This window comes from Aquarana catesbeiana, linkage group LG11 (assembly GCF_042186555.1).
Source record: "Aquarana catesbeiana isolate 2022-GZ linkage group LG11, ASM4218655v1, whole genome shotgun sequence".
NCBI classification, from domain to species: Eukaryota; Metazoa; Chordata; class Amphibia; order Anura; family Ranidae; genus Aquarana; species Aquarana catesbeiana.
This window is the reverse complement of record NC_133334.1, coordinates 56,603,899-56,622,993: the sequence shown is the minus strand read 5'-3', so window position 1 is coordinate 56,622,993 and position 19,095 is coordinate 56,603,899. Positions and strand designations below refer to the sequence as shown.

The 19,095-nt window shown below is 43.3% G+C and overlaps 1 protein-coding gene across 3 annotated transcripts in view; it reads left to right on the top strand.

Moving 5' to 3' along the window:
* The window catches only part of SYT9 (synaptotagmin 9), a 305,962-nt gene that overhangs the window by 124,495 nt on the left and 162,372 nt on the right, over positions 1-19,095 (top strand). For all 3 annotated transcript variants that reach the window (XR_012236519.1, XM_073604460.1, XM_073604461.1), the window contains exon 3: positions 17,452-17,998. Coding sequence is in view for 2 of the 3 variants with exons in the window: in XM_073604460.1 (XP_073460561.1) it covers positions 17,452-17,998 (547 nt within the window). In the remaining variant the exon portion in view is untranslated. The remainder of the gene's footprint in view (positions 1-17,451; positions 17,999-19,095) is intronic.

Sequence of the window (19,095 nt, the reverse complement as noted above, 5' to 3'; positions counted from 1 at the left end):
GAGGGACACTGCTGTGCCCTCTCCACCAGTCCAGCGTACCTCTGCCACCTCACTCCTAGTGACAGAATGGGGTCTCGCCATACAGTGGCGTGGCCCTCATGTGTGTTCTCACCTAACTCCTTCACTCTCCTGTGCCATGCAGCTAGGTTTATGGGGTCTCCACACCACGGGTTCGGTACTGAATACTTTGGGGAACCAACCTCTAGGAAAGGAGCCAGATCACCGACCCCCTTGCTATCGGAGGACCTGTTAGCTTCACCAGGTACCATGCTTATGACCGGTGGCATATACTCCTCATCAATTCTTGGTTACCAGTGGCAACTGTTCTACTCTCCTTCCAAGTTAATCTCTTGTAGTGGACTTACTTCATACCCTCTTTGTGCTATGCAGGTGCTGGTCTTCTGATACACCACATGATACCATACATTCCTTGAACAACTTCAGACCAGGCTTAGAACGTTTTAAAACTTTACTGAGAACTTCTCATGTCCATAACAGTTCATAACAGTGCAATACATTTTTAATCCTAACTATCCAAACTGAGGCTGCCCAGGCATACCTTGATACGGTGAAAGTCCGCGATTGGTGTTCTCCAGACACTTGGTAGATTCTTTGATTGTTCCGGTGTCCCCTGGAATTACATGGTGCAGCAGCTCCTTCTTAGTATCCCATATACCAGGGATCTCCAAACTATGGCCCTCCAGCTGTTGTGGAATTACACATCCCATGAGGCATTGTAATACTCTGATAGTCACAGACACAACTAGACATGATGGGAATTGTAGTTACTGAACAACTGGCAGACCATAGTTTGGAGACTCCTGCCATATACGGTTGTGGCCGGGAGCCCATAACCCAGCCTTTCCCCTCTTTTTATGTCACAGGGTAGGAAGGCAGGGCCCAAAAAGCCTGGGAGAGGAGTCTAAACCCAGTTAAGCCCTTCCCAGCCTGGCAGGCTAACTTTCAAAATTCCACACTGTAGGCAACCTGTTTACAAGCTAAGATGCTTTCCTACTGCCTACTGCGTTTCCTTCCAATTTTGGATGAAGCAGAGATAATGGTTGGCTGCTCAAGCAGAGGCAACCAGTCAGTGCCTCACTTCTGTCTAAACCAGATCCACAATGAATAGAAAAAAGGTAAGGCAATAGCATACCTCCCAACTTTTTGAGATGGGAATGAGGGACACCTATCAGCAAAAGTATGTAGGTGTAGGACACACCCCTTGCCACGCCCCCTTAAAGGAAAATTATACAAAAAAACAAGATTGGTTAAACCCACAAGTGCTTTTTTACCACTACTGAATGGAGAAAATGGATATGGTGGGACATTGTGTGAGGATAGGGGGCCGTACAGATCCCATCCTCCATCCCGTTAGGTTTAAAGGAGATTTGAGGGGCGGGACTTTGAGTGAAGCAAACGGATGCAATAGAGAAATAAATAGGAAAATGTTTTTTTATTTGAGTCAATTCATAGAACAAAGGTTGGGGGTATACAATTCATTACATAATATATATCAATACTTAAAGGTCAATCAAAATACATAAATACATTGTCCAACCGGAGTTTAAAACAGTATTTTACAAATACACCAGTCACGTAATAACATGATTAATTGCATTGTAGAAAATACTCATAAAAATAGCTAGCGCATTAAAGCCTCTTTAGAAATACTAGTTAAGGTAAGGTAAGTAGGAAAAATGATATAAAAACATATATCTTGACTCTATTAGGAAATATAAGGCAGTATTATACAGTTGCACAGGTCACATAAGTACGTGATTAATTGCAGTGTAAATAATACTAAAAGCGGAAATATGATGCATTAAAGCATCACTTGGAGAGTAAAAGAGAAAATAAGCTGGGTAGAGAGGAATGGCCATAGTGAATTCATGAATATGTTGTTATAACGGTAGTTGTAAGCTCTACGCGTTTCAGCACCTTAAAGTCACTCTGAAAAATGAGTGGGCAAATGCGGAACATGTGAAATCCCCCACACATCCATACATTTGTCCCACAAACTTACATGAGTGTGTCTGCACAGAGGGGAGAGCCCAGCCGCGTGAGTCATACCAGCCAAAGATGCCACGTCACGGAGCTGAGGGGGCCCGTCCGGGCAGCACAAAACCAGCAGGGGCAACATCCCAAATTGGTCAAGAAGTGGAGAAGTGGAGATGGTGTGTAGTGAAGGGAGGAGAGGAATGGCCCCAGGAGGGGAAACCTGCTGGAGGAAAAAAGCCTGTGAATGAAGTGCAATTAGGATATGGGAGGGAAAGATTAGAAAGTGAAGTGATGAAGACCCAGCTTATTTTCTCTTTTACTCTCCAAGTGATGCTTTAATGAATCATATTTCCGCTTTTAGTATTATTTACACTGCAATTAGTCACGTACTTATGTGACCTGTGCAACTGTATAATACTGCCTTATATTTCCTAATAGAGTCAAGATATATGTTTTTATATAATTTTTCCTACTTACCTTACCTTAACTAGTATTTCTAATGATGCTTTAATGCGCTAGCTATTTTTATGAGTATTTTCTACAATGCAGTTAATCATGTTATTACGTGACCGGTGTATTTGTAAAATACTGTTTTAAACTCTGGTTGGACAATGTATTTATGTGTGATGATTGACCTTTAAGTATTGATATACATTATGTAATGAATTTTATACCCCCAACCTTTGTTCTATGAATTGACTCAAATAAAAAAACATTTTCCTATTTATTTCTCTATTGCATCCGTGTGCTTCACTCAAAGTCCCGCCCCTCAAATCTCATTTTTACCACTACTATTCCTTTATATTGGCTTTTGGAATTTACAAATGCAGCAATTTAGAAATCAGAAGAAAGTTTCAGCACTGGAAAACACTTTTTGATAGATAAAAAGTGCATTTTATATACAACTATAAAGATCAGATCTAAATAAGGGACAAATGAGAAGGAATGAGGGACAGAGGGACATTGCTCCAAATCAGGGACGGTCCCTCGAAATCAGGGACAGTTGGGAGCTATGCAATAGTTGGTTGGACGCAGACTGTAGCAGCCCTATGGATCAGTAGTCTCATAATCATTATTTGACTTTATGATTGCTTTAAAGGTAATTTTCCATGATGGCTTTCTGAGGTTGTATCAGTGTTATGCTGAAGGAGGGCATGCAGATCCAAGTGCAGAACAAGCTTCTTTGCTACCTTACTGTATGTAGATGAACAACCTGTAATCTCAGCCGAGCTTCTTCTTTGCCACATTAAACAATGCACAATCTATTTTTGGAAATGTTCATGCAGTAAAACTGGGTCATTGTCTTTACATCAGACAGTAATAAATGTATTAATATGATAGAAAACAGTAGGGGTTTCATTGATTAGATATCATTCTTTAGCAAAGTATTTGATCTATGGGACTATAAAGAATGTTAAGCAGGAATTCTCATTTTCCAAACTGTTAAACAGTATGGAATATTAAATATTTACAATATAAAATGATTGCAGACAAATCTATAAGAGATTGTTGCACATCATATTGTATATAAATGCATGTACCCAATAACTTGGGTTGGGATTAAGAAGAGCTCCTTAAGAGAGAATACGGTGGATGCTATTGGAAACCTGTTTTGAAATTAAATAATGTGAATGTCATCCATCTCATCCTTTTTATTGGACTACAGAATTGCCCTGAAAGCATCACAACATATCTACGATTAAAGCCCAATTAAACTTTAATTTTATATAAGCTAAATATATTTCAGGTGCATCAAAGCAAAGGGTGTACAATGTTATTTTTCTTTAAAAAGCAGCCATGGCCTGAGTAGGAAAGTCTCTCCCCTGCCTGTATGCTGCAGAGAAGGATCCTTGATCTGTTTGGAAGCAGTGGTCTCTCTGCAGGGGTCCAACACACCTCTGCTGAGTCAGGTCTGCTCTCCAAACAGTAAAGCATGTGCTCCCTGTGTTGACTGGTGACCTCTACAGAGACCTTCAGTATTTGTTAGTCACTTACCCAGAACAAGCAGTGTATATTAGTTGTGCCACCCCTAGAAAAGGACAAAAATAACATTTTCAGATGAAAAATGTTAGATGTAGATGGAAGGTCCTGTATGCAGGGACCAACTAGGACAAAAAATGCAAAATGTAGTTTGTAGTGGTTAGACAGCTCTCGTGTGAAGAAAAAACCTTAAGGGGGAGCGTTTCTGGGGAAATCAAATAGGTAAAGCCATTGAGGTCTTTACTGCTACTTTTGAGCCATGATGGTGGGGTAAAAATCACTGGCCTGTGGCCAGTAAAAAATGCCTCAGCGTCAAGGGGAGTAAACAATGCCCCATTGTTGTCAATGGGAGGAATAGTGTCCCATAATTGGTATCAGGAGAAGGAATAGTGCCCCATCATTGGTGTCAGTGGGAGAAATAGTGCCCCATCATTGGTATCAGGGGAAGGAATAGTGTCCCATCATTGGTAACGGTGGGAAGAATAATGCCCTGCCATTGATTTCAGTGGGAGGATTAGTGTCCCATTGTTGGTGTCAGTGGGAGGAACAGTGCCCCAAGGGCTGGATAAAGGCAAACAAATGGCCACATCCAGCCCCTGGCCACAGTTAGGAGATCAATGGTCTAGACTAATATATATGTACTGTATATATATATATATATATATATATATATATATATATATATACAGTTGTGCTCATAAGTTTACATACCCTGGCAGAATTTATGACTTCTTGGCCATTTTTCAGAGAATATGAATGATAACACAAAAATGTTTCTTTCACTCATGGTTAGTGTTTGGCTGAAGCCATTTATTATCAATCAACTGTGTTTACTCTTTTTAAATCATAATCACAACAGAAACTACCCAAATGACCCTGATCAAAATATCAAGATACGTTCTTAATACCGTGTATTGCCCCCTTTAACATCAATGACAGCTTGAAGTCTTTTGTGGTATTTGTGGATGAGGCTCTTTATCTTCTAAGATGGTAAAGCTGCCCATTCCTCTTGGCAAAAAGCCTCCAGTTCCTGTAAATTCTTGGGCTGTCTTGCATGAACTGCACGTTTGAGATCTCCCCAGAGTGGCTCAATGATATTGAGGTCAGGAGACTGAGATGGCCACTCCATAACCTTTATTCTGCTGTAGTCAATAAGGCAAAAGAATGGGAATGAAAGAGAAAATAGAGCAAAGACCCCTCCAATTGGGTCCTGCCTCTTTCAAAGGGATGGGGACTATTGCGGTACCAAGAGAAAAAAGACTTGTGTTTAAAAATTATTGAATTTATTTCAAGATAGCAATAAAAAGTCCTGTGGGGGACTTGTACTATACATCAACATAATTTAACATACATAAAGAACAGTAATTGTTACAGCATTGTTGACACTTGGTTGGTAAAACTAATGCCCACACAGATGTATGGACAGAGGTTATATAGTATGATACTTGCAGACGTGACCTCTACAGTTTCGCGGTCGCAGCCGCTTCTTCAGGAGGCGTCTGATAGTATGTAATCTATAAAGATGAAGAAAACAATACAGTATCAACATAACAAACAAAAAAGATAAAGAGATTTTTTTGTCAGAAACAGGCACGAAGTTAATATTGGAGAATATAATTGGATTTTGGAAGTTGCACTCACCAAACTATAACCTCAAGGGTTTTCTGGAGCGATGCTGTGAGACGCCCTAAAGAGGCGTTCCCCCGGGGGCGGGCCCGGGAGGCAAATTGGGGTGATACTGTTATAAGAAATTCAATAAAATTAGAGTTTTTTTAGAATTTTTTGCGATGTGTGTTCTGCTTGAGAAACCACCCGGGAGTGTCAGATTTAGAAGTGGAGAGTGGTGGAAAGGACGGAGAGGGGGAGGGGGAAGAAAGATGGAAAACCAGGTCAAAGACCAGGGAATGGTGGAGGGGAAGGGAGTTGAAGAGATTGAGAGGAGGGGAAGGGGAAAAAGGGGGGGGGAGGGAAAGTGATGGATGGGGGGAGGTCGGAGAAGCACGAAAAGGAAAGGAGGAAAGAGGGGGGGGAGGGGAGGGGGGAAAAAAGAAGGGGACGGGAAATCGAGGGAAGGGAAAGGAGGGGAAGGTATGGGGAAGAGGAGAAGAGGAAAAGAGGGGAAGGGACACGGGAAGGAAGGGGGGGGGAGGGGGGGTGGAAAAGAGAGAAAAAAGAGAGGGATAACAAGGAAGGGATGGGACGGAAAGGGGGGCGGGCAGAGAAGGGGAGGGAAACCACAAGGTAAGGGGGGGGGGAGGGGGGGGGGAGGAATGAGGTGGGAGAGGAAAAGGGAAGGAAAAGAGGGGGGAAAAAAGGGGATGTAGGAAAAGAAAATTAGAAAAAAGATAATGACCCTACCACCTGATTGAGAAGATAAGGTAAGGAACTGGACTGAGAAAGGGGAAATGGTATCAAAAAGATTACCCACCGTTACTGTAGTAAAACAGGGGGGAAGCTAGACTCAAGGGCTGCTGACACCCAGGAAGACGTGGCTGATGCAATTGGTGGCTAATGAGCCACACCACACTGTCAAAAGGAGTCGCTGTGAGAGATATAAATGGATAAGGGATAAGTATTATGGGGTAGTTTAAGGACTGGGCCACAAGTCATATTGTGCCAAAAAGGAGGTATCATAAAAAGGTAGTAGTGGTCCCCGTCCTTCATAAGAGACATTACATGGTACTTACATAGGCTCCGAGTAACGCCGGTGGAATGCTGGGTGACCGCCAGTGACGGTAAACGGCCGAGTCTAGGCATCTTAAATGCCTCCAACCCGGAAGTTCAACGGCGCCGAGAACGGCCTCCGCTATTACTTCCGGGTCCGGTCCTCCACTGTTGCGCAGGCGCGGGAGAGTCACCCAGCGCAGGCGCACAGCTCAAGTAGTGATCAGTGCCAAAGCAGTGATCAAACGAAGCAGCAGCTGGGCTCCGTAGAGCCCCGCCTGCTGCCGGAGGAACGCAAGCCCGCCGTAGGGGGAGAATTAACTCCTCACATCCCTCCAGACAGGGATGGTAAGTGCAATAGGTGATAATAACTTGGATACAAACAAAGTTAATCAGGGAATAGACTGGGAAGGGGGAAGGGATGCATAGTCTCCAGCAATGGGAGCACATAGGGATCCACGGTCATGGGGACATGCATCACAACCCCGTCCCAGAATATGTAAAAACAGTTTTGTTTAAATATACATAGCTCTTGTTAAATAAAGCATGCAATCTACTGGAAATTTGGAGTCAGCTATAAAGGGAAAAACATGAAAGAATAAATATTACATAGTGAAGCCACTATGTGTAGAGAGTCCACTTACGTACAGTCATAGAAAAAACCTGAAGTTTTTAGCTTTTTTAGATCACGGCAGAGACTGGGGGGGCTTTGATGTAATTATTCAAGAAAATATTTATATGAGTGTGCCTCATTGATGCCGGGAGGAACACATGCGTTAAGTCGCTCAATCCAAAGGGACTCGCGTTTTAAAATTTCGCGGTCCCAGTTGCCCCCTCGGGGTTCTTCGGGGACAACGTCTAGTACGGTGAACCGGATGTAGTTGAGATTAAAGCGGTGGTGAATGCCTATATGGCGGCCCACAGTAGTGAGCTTGCCATTTGTAGAGGCATATAAGTGATCCCCCAATCTCTGCCGTAACTCCCTAATTGTTTTCCCCACATAAAAAGCGCTGCAAGCGCAAGTCATGAGGTAAATTACCCCACGTGTGCCACAATGGGCTGAGTGTTTGGGAAAAAACATCTCACCGTTGGGAAGTAGGAAATGTTGTCCTTCTTGGATCCAGGGGCAGTGTGGACAATTGCCACATTTGAAAGTGCCCCTGGGTTCCAACGGACCAGAAGAAGGGATCCTGTAGTGGCTGTGTGTGAGTCTGTCCCTCAGGGAGGTAGCCCTCTTGAAGACCAAGTCTGGAGTTGGTTTAATGTATTTTCTAAGCGTGTGGTGATCGGTTAGAATATGCCAATGGTTTGATAATATGTTTCGTAATTGATGATGGTGAACAGAGAATTTAGTAATGATCTTAGTCATATAAGGCTGTTTGGGACGTGAAGGGCCAAATAACAATGTTTGTCGATCTAAAGCTGCGGCCCTATTAAACGCTTTTCTCAACACGGTACGTTTGTAGCCTCTAGCCAAGAGTCGTGTGCGAAGGGCATTGGCTTGTCTATAAAAATCCCCGTCCTCTGTGCAGTTCCTTCTTAGTCTCAGATATTGAGCAAAAGGGATGCTGCAAACCAGAGGATGGGGATGAAGACTGGAAGCATGCAACAAAGTGTTGCCCGCGGTGGGTTTGCGGTATAGATCCGTGGTTAAATGTCCAGTGGAATTTTTAATGATCTGTACATCCAAGAATGGGATGCTCAGACTGTCATAGGAAAAGGTGAAATGAAGATTGAAGGAGTTAATATTGAGCTTTGCAATGAAAGTTTGTAAAAATTGCTCTGTGCCTGTCCAGATGACCAAAAGGTCATCGATAAATCTGAACCATCCTAAAACATGGTTCAAAAAGGGTTCCATAAGGTCGTCACTGAAGACAGCCCGTTCCCAACCGCCAAGATACAAATTCGCGTACGAAGGGGCACAAGACGTGCCCATTGCGACGCCTTGGATTTGAAGATACATTTGGTCCATGAACAAAAAATAATTTTTGGTCAAAATAAATTCTAATAGTTTTAGGATGAAGGTATTGGTGGGCCAAGTGTGATGGTCCTGTTCCATTAGGAAGGAGCCAGCCGTCCGGACACCCTGCTCGTGGGGGATGCTTGAGTACAAGGCCTCAACATCAATGGCCACGAGGAGGGCGTCCGGAGGGATCTGGACCCCTTCGATATGTTTTAAAAGGTCAGTAGTATCCCTAATGTAAGAGGGTAGTCTCATGACATGAGGTAGAAGAAAAGTATCCACCAGTTTGCTGGCATTTTCTGTTAGTGAACCTTTGCCAGAGACAATAGGTCGGCCTGGGGGTACAGAGAGGTTTTTATGAGTTCTCGGCAGAGCATAAAACGTAGGGGTTCGTGGGTATTGTACATTGATGAATTTATAGGTGTCTTCATCGATGAGGCCCTCAAGAAAGGCCTCCCCGATGAGTCCCCTAAATTCATCAATGGTTTGTTGAATGAAGTGGTTTTCAATAGGTAAATACCAATTGGAGTTGGAAAGAATTTTGAGACACATAGTCTGATATTGGTGATGAGTCATCAACACCAGGTTTCCGCCCTTGTCAGATTGCTTTATGACAAGGTCGGTGTTTTTTTGAAGTTTAGTAACTGCTCGAAGCTGCTGTTGGGTCAAATTAGAGGGTAATGTTTGCCATCGCTCTTTTTTAAGGGACAGGATGCATTCGTGCAAGAAGGCCCAAATGGATGGGCACGTCAATAAGTCGGGGAAAGCTTTTGATTTCATTTTTAAGGAGATTTTGGGGGTAGGATGTTGGGGCTGGAGGGTACTGCCCATTTGACAGGAGGAGGGAGAGTCGGAATTGCCGTCTAAGGCATCCGACTCGACCTCTCCTTCGTCAAGAAGTAACATAAGGTCCCGTAGGGCTCTGGACTCCGCTATCGTAAAGTTCTTAGTTTTTTCCGCTAATTCTTTTTCCAAATTGGCACGTTTACGGTCAGGATCAAACATATAATTAAAAGTCAATTTTCGGGCAAATAAGTAAAGATCTTTAATTGTCTCATAGATATCGATTGGCTCTGAAGGGCAGAAGCCCAGGCCCAAGTGGAGGACCTGTTCCTCCTCCGGAGTCAGTCGGTGGGGCGTGAGATTGATAATGTTAAGGGAATGGGAGTCTTTTCCGTTAGTGGGAGTGGCTAATCGTGGGACGTGCTTGGGGTTGGGGCTTTTTGCACAAACATGTCCAGATTTCCTTGTCTGGAGGTCTCTGGGTTTGCTTGAACTAAAAAACCGGGTTGTGATAGGAGTGTTTGGATGTTAGGTTGTAAAAGTTTTGGTATGATGTTGTGTAAGGTAGGGTGGAGAGAATCCGTGGAAGGGGTCTGTCCACCCGGCCTTGGTGTTTGTGGTGTTTTTAGTGCTTTGCCATGTTGTTTGCCTTTTTTAGGGTGTTTAGTAATGGAATTGTCACCGGTAAGGGACCTTTTCCGAGGGGCACCTGGTGCTTGTGACAGGGAAGAACGCGTAGTGACCTGTGAAGATAAAGAGGATATCGATGAGTCAGATTCCGTGTGGTCTGTTGCTGTCGGGATCGGGGATTGCCGATTTTGATGCTTGTTTTTGCGGGGAAATATTTTCCCAGACCACTTGTATGCATAACCCTCCGAAAATGCCAATTTGTCCTGGGAGAATTTTCTTTGTTTTTTAATGATAATGTCTTTATTAAGACTTTCAATTTTATCTCGTATTTCCTTCCATTTATTTGTGAATGAGGTTGATTCTTGGATATTGGGAAATTGATTAAGTAATCTATCAATTTCCGCATCAAGAGACATCATGTCAGAACGATACTGGGTGGTAAGCTTTGACATGAGTTCTATACTACACTTGGTTAAAGAATTTTCCCAGGACTTTTTAAAATCCGCAGAGGGGTCTTTAATTGTAGGGAACAGTTGGACGCGGAGTCCAAGGGGGCAAACTTTTTCAGTAATATACAGTTCAAAATATTGGATGTGCCAGTGTAGGTGGGATTTTTTCTTGAGGAGATTGAACAACCTGTCCATAAACGTTTTGGTCTCATCCTCTAGCTGTTGATTGGCTAAACATCCTGCTTGTATGGTGGACATGAAATCCCCCCAGGCAGTGCCCAGAACATCCATAGCCCCAGATGTACGAAACAACAGGATAGAACCTTGACCGTAAGCAAGAAGGACTCAAACAAGAAAATTAGTTAAATAAGAGGCTGCTACAAAACCAGAACTAGCAATAGTTTAGACACATGTATAGGATCAATTTTGACAAGTGGCAAAGGGAGAAAAAAAGGGGGGGGGGGGGAGAAGGGGAAATTGGATCCGAGGATCCGGGTGTGTTATCCACCCAGTATATTAGAATTCATGGATGTGCCACATAATTTACAAAAATGGTATGATATCATTAGTAGGTACCATCATCCCAAATATGAATAAGGCAAAAGAATGGGAATGAAAGAGAAAATAGAGCAAAGACCCTTCCAATTGGGTCCTGCCTCTTTCAAAGGGATGGGGACTATTGCGGTACCCAGAGATAAAAGATTTGTGTTTAAAAATTATTGAATTTATTTCAAGATAGCAATAAAAAGTCCTGTGGGGGACTTGTACTATACATCAACATAATTTAACATACATAAAGAACAGTAATTGTTACAGCATTGTTGACACTTGGTTGGTAAAACTAATGCCCACACAGATGTATGGACAGAGGTTATATAGTATGATACTCGCAGACATGACCTCTACAGTTTCGCGGTCGCAGCCGCTTCTTCAGGAGGCGTCTGATAGTATGTAATCTATAAAGATGGAGAAAACAATACAGTATCAACATAACAAACAAAAAAGATAAAGAGATTTGTTTGTCAGAAACAGGCACAAAGTTAATATTGGAGAATATAATTGGATTTTGGAAGTTGCACTCACCAAACTATAACCTCAAGGGTTTTCTGGAGCGATGCTGTGAGACGCCCTAAAGAGGCGTTCCCCCGGGGGCGGGCCCGGGAGGCAAATTGGGGTGATACTGTTATAAGAAATTCAATAAAATGAGAGTTTTTTTAGAATTTATGCAATGTGTGTTCTGCTTGAGAAACCACCCGGGAGTGTCAGATTTAGAAGTGGAGAGGGGTGGAAAGGACGGAGAGGGGGAGGGGGAAGAAAGATGGAAAACCAGGTCAAAGACCGGGGAATGGTGGAGGGGAAGGGAGTTGAAGAGATTGAGAGGAGGGGAAGGGGAAAAAGGGGGGGGGAGGGGGGGGGAGGGAAAGTGATGGACTGATGATTGACGGAAAATGATTTGACTGACTCCGGAGGAGGAACAGGTCCTCCACTTGGGCCTGGGCTTCTGCCCTTCGGAGCCAATCGATATCTATGAGACAATTAAAGATCTTTACTTATTTGCCCGAAAATTGACTTTTAATTATATGTTTGATCCTGACCGTAAACGTGCCAATTTGGAAAAAGAATTAGCAGAAAAAACTAAGAACTTTACGATAGCGGAGTCCAGAGCCCTACGGGACCTTATGTTACTTCTTGACGAAGGAGAGGTCGAGTCGGATGCCTTAGACGGCAATTCCGACTCTCCCTCCTCCTGTCAAATGGGCAGTACCCTCCAGCCCCAACATCCTACCCCCAAAATCTCCTTAAAAATGAAATCCAAAGCTTTCCCGACTTATTGACGTGCCCATCCATTTGGGCCTTCTTGCACGAATGCATCCTGTCCCTTAAAAAAGAGCGATGGCAAACATTACCCTCTAATTTGACCCAACAACAGCTTCGAGCAGTTACTAAACTTCAAATAAACAATGACCTTGTCATAAAGCAATCTGACAAGGGCGGAAACCTGGTGTTGATGACTCATCACCAATATCAGACTATGTGTCTCAAAATTCTTTCCAACTCCAATTGATATTTACCTATTGAAAACCACTTCATTCAACAAACCATTGATGAATTTAAGGGACTCATCGGGGGGGCCTTTCTTGAGGGCCTCATCGATGAAGACACCTATAAATTCATCAATGTACAATACCCACGGACCCCTACGTTTTATGCTCTGCCGAAAACTCATAAAAATCTCTCTGTACCCCCAGGCCGACCTATTGTCTCTGGCAAAGGTTCACTAACAGAAAATGCCAGCAAACTGGTGGATACTTTTCTTCTACCTCATGTCATGAGACTACCCTCTTACATTAGGGATACTACTGACCTTTTAAAACATATCGAAGGGGTCCAGATCCCTCCGGACGCCCTCCTCGTGGCCATTGATGTTGAGGCCTTGTACTCAAGCATCCCCCACGAGCAGGGTGTCCGGACGGCTGGCTCCTTCCTGATGGAACAGGACCATCACACTTGGCCCACCAATACCTTCATCCTAAAACTATTAGAATTTATTTTGACCAAAAATTATTTTTTGTTCATGGACCAAATGTATCTTCAAATCCAAAGCGTCGCAATGGGCACGTCTTGTGCCCCTTCGTACGCGAATTTGTATCTTGGCGGTTGGGAACGGGCTGTCTTCAGTGACGACCTTATGGAACCCTTTTTGAACCATGTTTTAGGATGGTTCAGATTTATCGATGACCTTTTGGTCATCTGGACAGGCACAGAGCAATTTTTACAAACTTTCATTGCAAAGCTCAATATTAACTCCTTCAATCTTCATTTCACCTTTTCCTATGACAGTCTGAGCATCCCATTCTTGGATGTACAGATCATTAAAAATTCCACTGGACATTTAACCACGGATCTATACCGCAAACCCACCGCGGGCAACACTTTGTTGCATGCTTCCAGTCTTCATCCCCATCCTCTGGTTCGCAGCATCCCTTTTGCTCAATATCTGAGACTAAGAAGGAACTGCACAGAGGACGGGGATTTTTATAGACAAGCCAATGCCCTTCGCACACGACTCTTGGCTAGAGGCTACAAACGTACCGTGTTGAGAAAAGCGTTTAATAGGGCCGCAGCTTTAGATCGACAAACATTGTTATTTGGCCCTTCACGTCCCAAACAGCCTTATATGACTAAGATCATTACTAAATTCTCTGTTCACCATCATCAATTACGAAACATATTATCAAACCATTGGCATATTCTAACCGATCACCACACGCTTAGAAAATACATTAAACCAACTCCAGACTTGGTCTTCAAGAGGGCTACCTCCCTGAGGGACAGACTCACACACAGCCACTACAGGATCCCTTCTTCTGGTCCGTTGGAACCCAGGGGCACTTTCAAATGTGGCAATTGTTCACACTGCCCCTGGATCCAAGAAGGACAACATTTCCTACTTCCCAACGGTGAGATGTTTTTTCCCAAACACTCAGCCCATTGTGGCACACGTGGGGTAATTTACCTCATGACTTGCGCTTGCAGCGCTTTTTATGTGGGGAAGACAATTAGGGAGTTACGGCAGAGATTGGGGGATCACTTATATGCCTCTACAAATGGCAAGCTCACTACTGTGGGCCGCCATATAGGCATTCACCACCGCTTTAATCTCAACTACATCCGGTTCACCGTACTAGACGTTGTCCCCGAAGACCCCCGAGGGGGCAACTGGGACCGCGAAATTTTAAAACGCGAGTCCCTTTGGATTGAGCGACTTAACGCATGTGTTCCTCCTGGCATCAATGAGGCACACTCATATAAATATTTTCTTGAATAATTACATCATAGTCCCCCCAGTCTCTGCCGTGATCTAAAAAAGCTAAAAACTTCAGGTTTTTTCTATGACTGTACGTAAGTGGACTCTCTACACATAGTGGCTTCACTATGTAATATTTATTCTTTGATGTTTTTCCCTTTATGGCTGACTCCAAATTTCCAGTAGATTGCATGCTTTATTTAACAAGAGCTATGTATATTTAAACAAAACTGTTTTTACATATTCTGGGACGGGGTTGTGATGCATGTCCCCATGACCGTGGGTCCCTATGTGCTCCCATTGCTGGAGACTATGCATCCCTTCCCCCTTCCCAGTCTATTCCCTGATTAACTTTGTTTGTATCCAAGTTATTATCACCTATTGCACTTACCATCCCTGTCTGGAGGGATGTGAGGAGTTAATTCTCCCCCTACGGCGGGCTTGCGTTCCTCCGGCAGCAGGCGGGGCTCTACGGAGCCCAGTTGCTGCTTCGTTTGATCACTGCTTTGGCACTGATCACTACTTGAGCTGTGCGCCTGCGCTGGGTGACTCTCCCACGCCTGCGCAACAGTGGAGGACCGGACCCGGAAGTAATAGCGGAGGCCGTTCTCGGCGCCGTTGAACTTCCGGGTTGGAAGCATTTAAGATGCCTAGACTCGGCTGTTTACCGTCACTGGCGGTCACCCAGCATTCCACCGGCGTTACTCGGAGCCTATGTAAGTACCATGTAATGTCTCTTATGAAGGACGGGGACCACTACTACCTTTTTATGATGCCTCCTTTTTGGCACAATATGACTTGTGGCCCAGTCCTTAAACTACCCCATAATACTTATCCCTTATCCATTTATATCTCTCACAGCGACTCCTTTTGACAGTGTGGTGTGGCTCATTAGCCACCAATTGCATCAGCCACGTCTTCCTGGGTGTCAGCAGCCCTTGAGTCTAGCTTCCCCCCTGTTTTACTACAGTAACAGTGGGTAATCTTTTTGATACCATTTCCCCTTTCTCAGTCCAGTTCCTTACCTTATCTTCTCAATCAGGTGGTAGGGTCATTATCTTTTTTCTAATTTTCTTTTCCTACATCCCCTTTTTTCCCCCCTCTTTTCCTTCCCTTTTCCTCTCCCACCTCATTCCTTCCCCCCCCCCTCTCCCCCCCTTACCTTGTGGTTTCCCTCCCTTTCTCTGCCTGCCCCCCTTTCCGTCCCATCCCTTACTTGTTATCCCTCTCTTTTTTCTCTCTTTTCCACCCCCCCTTTCCCCCCTTCCCCCCCCCCTCCCCTTCCTTCCCGTGTCCCTTCCCCTCTTTTCCTCTTCTCTTCTTCCCCATACCTTCCCCTCCTTTCCCTTCCCTCGATTTCCCGCCCCCTCTCCCCCCCCCTCCCCTCCCCCCCCTCTTTCCTCCTTTCCTTTTCGTGCCTCTCCGACCTCCCCCCATCCATCACTTTCCCTCCCCCCCCCCCCTTTTTCCCCTTCCCCTCCTCTCAATCTCTTCAACTCCCTTCCCCTCCACCATTCCCTGGTCTTTGACCTGGTTTTCCATCTTTTTTCCCCCTCCCCCTCTCCGTCCTTTCCACCCCTCTCCACTTCTAAATCTGACACTCCCGGGTGGTTTCTCAAGCAGAACACACATCGCATAAATTCTAAAAAAACTCTCATTTTATTGAATTTCTTATAACAGTATCACCCCAATTTGCCTCCCGGGCCCGCCCCCGGGGGAACGCCTCTTTAGGGCGTCTCACAGCATCGCTCCAGAAAACCCTTGAGGTTATAGTTTGGTGAGTGCAACTTCCAAAATCCAATTATATTCTCCAATATTAACTTTGTGCCTGTTTCTGACAAAAAAATCTCTTTATCTTTTTTGTTTGTTATGTTGATACTGTATTGTTTTCTCCATCTTTATAGATTACATACTATCAGACGCCTCCTGAGGAAGCGGCTGCGACCGCGAAACTGTAGAGGTCACGTCTGCAAGTATCATACTATATAACCTCTGTCCATACATCTGTGTGGGCATTAGTTTTACCAACCAAGTGTCAACAATGCTGTAACAATTACTGTTCTTTATGTATGTTAAATTATGTTGATGTATAGTACAAGTCCCCCACAGGACTTTTTATTGCTATCTTGAAATAAATTCAATAATTTTTAAACACAAGTCTTTTTTCTCTTGGTACCGCAATAGTCCCCATCCCTTTGAAAGAGGCAGGACCCAATTGGAGGGGTCTTTGCTCTATTTTCTCTTTCATTCCCATTCTTTTGCCTTATTCATATTTGGGATGATGGTACCTACTAATGATATCATACCATTTTTGTAAATTATGTGGCACATCCATGAATTCTGCTGTAGTCAATGACAGGTCGACCTGGCCTTGTGTTTTGGATCATTGTCATGTTGGAATGTCCAAGTATGTCCCATGCGCAGCTTCCTGGCTGATGATGCAAATGTTCCACCAGTATTTTTTGATAACATACTGCATTCATATTGCCATCAATTTTGACCAAATTTCCTGTGCCTTTGTAGCTCACATATCACCAAAACATCAGCGATCCACCTCCATGTTTCTCAGTAGGAATGGTGTACCTTTCATCATAGGCCTTCTTAACTCTTCTCCAAATGTAGTGTTATTGGTTGTGGCCAAAAAGCTAATTACAAGCAGACAGATCACAGGTGAGGATGGTTACCTTTATTAGCCATTCCAACACCTTTGTGTCAACTTGTGTGCATGTTATCAGGCCAAAATCATGAGGGTATTTAAACTTTTGATCAGAGTCATTTAGGTAGTTTCTGTTATGATTTTGATTTAAAAAGAGTAAACACAGTTGATTGATAATAAATGGCTTCAGCCAAACACTAACCATGAGTGAAAGAAAAGTTTTTGTGCTATCGTTCATATTCTCTGAAAAATGGCCAAGAAATTTTAAATTCTGCCAGGGTATGTAAACGTATATATATAGATAGATATATCTATCTATATATATATATATCTATCTATATATATATATATATCTATATATATATCTATATATATAGATAGATATATATATTACAGTGGCAAATGTGGGGCATTGATCAATAACAAGGGTCATGGATGAATAGTTTACTGGTTGGTATTTTTATAAGATTCTTTTTGTTTCTTATGCATGGGACTAATTCAGTTTTTATCCCTATTTAAGACATAATTCGATCAGAAGACAGTTGAACCTTTCAAATCCCGACTTCAACATCCAGCAGTTCCAGAAGCAGGAGCAGCTGACTGGAATTGGGCGGATCAAGCCTGAACTGTATAAACAGAGGTCTGTAGAGACAGACGATGGTCGAAGGAACAATACCAAATCTTGTGGGAAGCTCAACTTCATCATTAAATATGATTGTGACTTGGAAAAACTTATAGTAAAGATTCACAAGGCGGTTGGCCTACCAGCCAAAGACTTCTCCGGGACATCAGACCCTTATGTCAAGATTTATTTACTTCCGGATCGGAAGACTAAACACCAGACTAAGGTCCACCGGAAGACTCTAAATCCGGTGTTTGATGAAGTTTTTCTATTTCCTGTTCCTTATAATGAGTTGCCCAGTAGGAAACTCCACTTCTCTGTCTATGATTTTGATCGTTTCTCAAGACATGACGTCATTGGCCAAATCATAGTGGATAATTTTTTAGACTTGGCCGATTTTCCTAGGGAAAGTAACATCTGGAGGGACATTGAACACGTCACTAATGTAAGTACTCTGGTCCTCAAATGTCTATATAATATACAGTATTATAAATGGTTTTCTTAGAATGAAAATCAGCTTGTACAGATGTTTTTTTATAATGTATTTTTGTTCAATTTATTGATTTATTGGATTTAGTGAATAAGGTCGTAATAAGGTTGTAAAGGACAATAATTTGTTTGCAGCCAGTCAGAATATGGTTTAATTTTAAGCTTAAAAAAATGTGATTGGTTTCTAGGGGTTACTAATCTTTTAAAAAATATCAATCTCAAAGTGGTATTAAACCCAAAAGCAAAAATGTAATATATCGTACCTTACCAATTTGATGGTGGACCAGAGACACGGGAAAGATGCCTTACCATAAATAGAAAGGTGCATACATAGGTAAGTCCACTTGTTTAAAGAGGAAGTAAACCCTGATGGGTTTTACTTACTTTTTTGTTCCCTGCAAAGTAAAAGCATAATGTGCTAGTATGCATCGCATACTAGCACATTATGTGACACTTACCTGTAAACGAAGCCCACGTTGTCCCCGCTGGAGGCCACACCTATGTTCGCCCCTATTCCTTCCGGGGCCACAGACTCCAGCTCTGTGACTGGCCAGAGTTGCGTGATGTGCACGGGAGCCGCCAGTCACGGCACGCACTAGACAAGAAATGGCACAGAGGGCCTTTTCTTCACAGCGCTTGCACCGATGACATCATCAGCACAGTACAAAGTAAATATTTCCCAAACGGTGCACGTTTAGGAGATATTTACTGTACCTATAGGTAAGCCTTATTATAGGCTTACCTATAGGTAAAACTTGAAAATGGAGGTTTACAACCTCTTTAACTACAGTGTTTTATATAGTATTAGCAGTTTTTAAAGAGGGAGGACGGCTACTGGGGGTGCTACATCTACCATTGCAAATTTTTGCTGTATGAAAGAGATACCAGTGCCTGAGGAATTTTAAGAATCTAACACTTCTGAGAGTGTCACATTTCTGGTCCCCCATTGCCATCAATGGTTTGATCCAAAAGCTTCTATATCACTACTGTGTCATGTACTTGTGTAGGGACCAATGAGACATACTACAGCACACAGTGGGGGACCAAGAATCA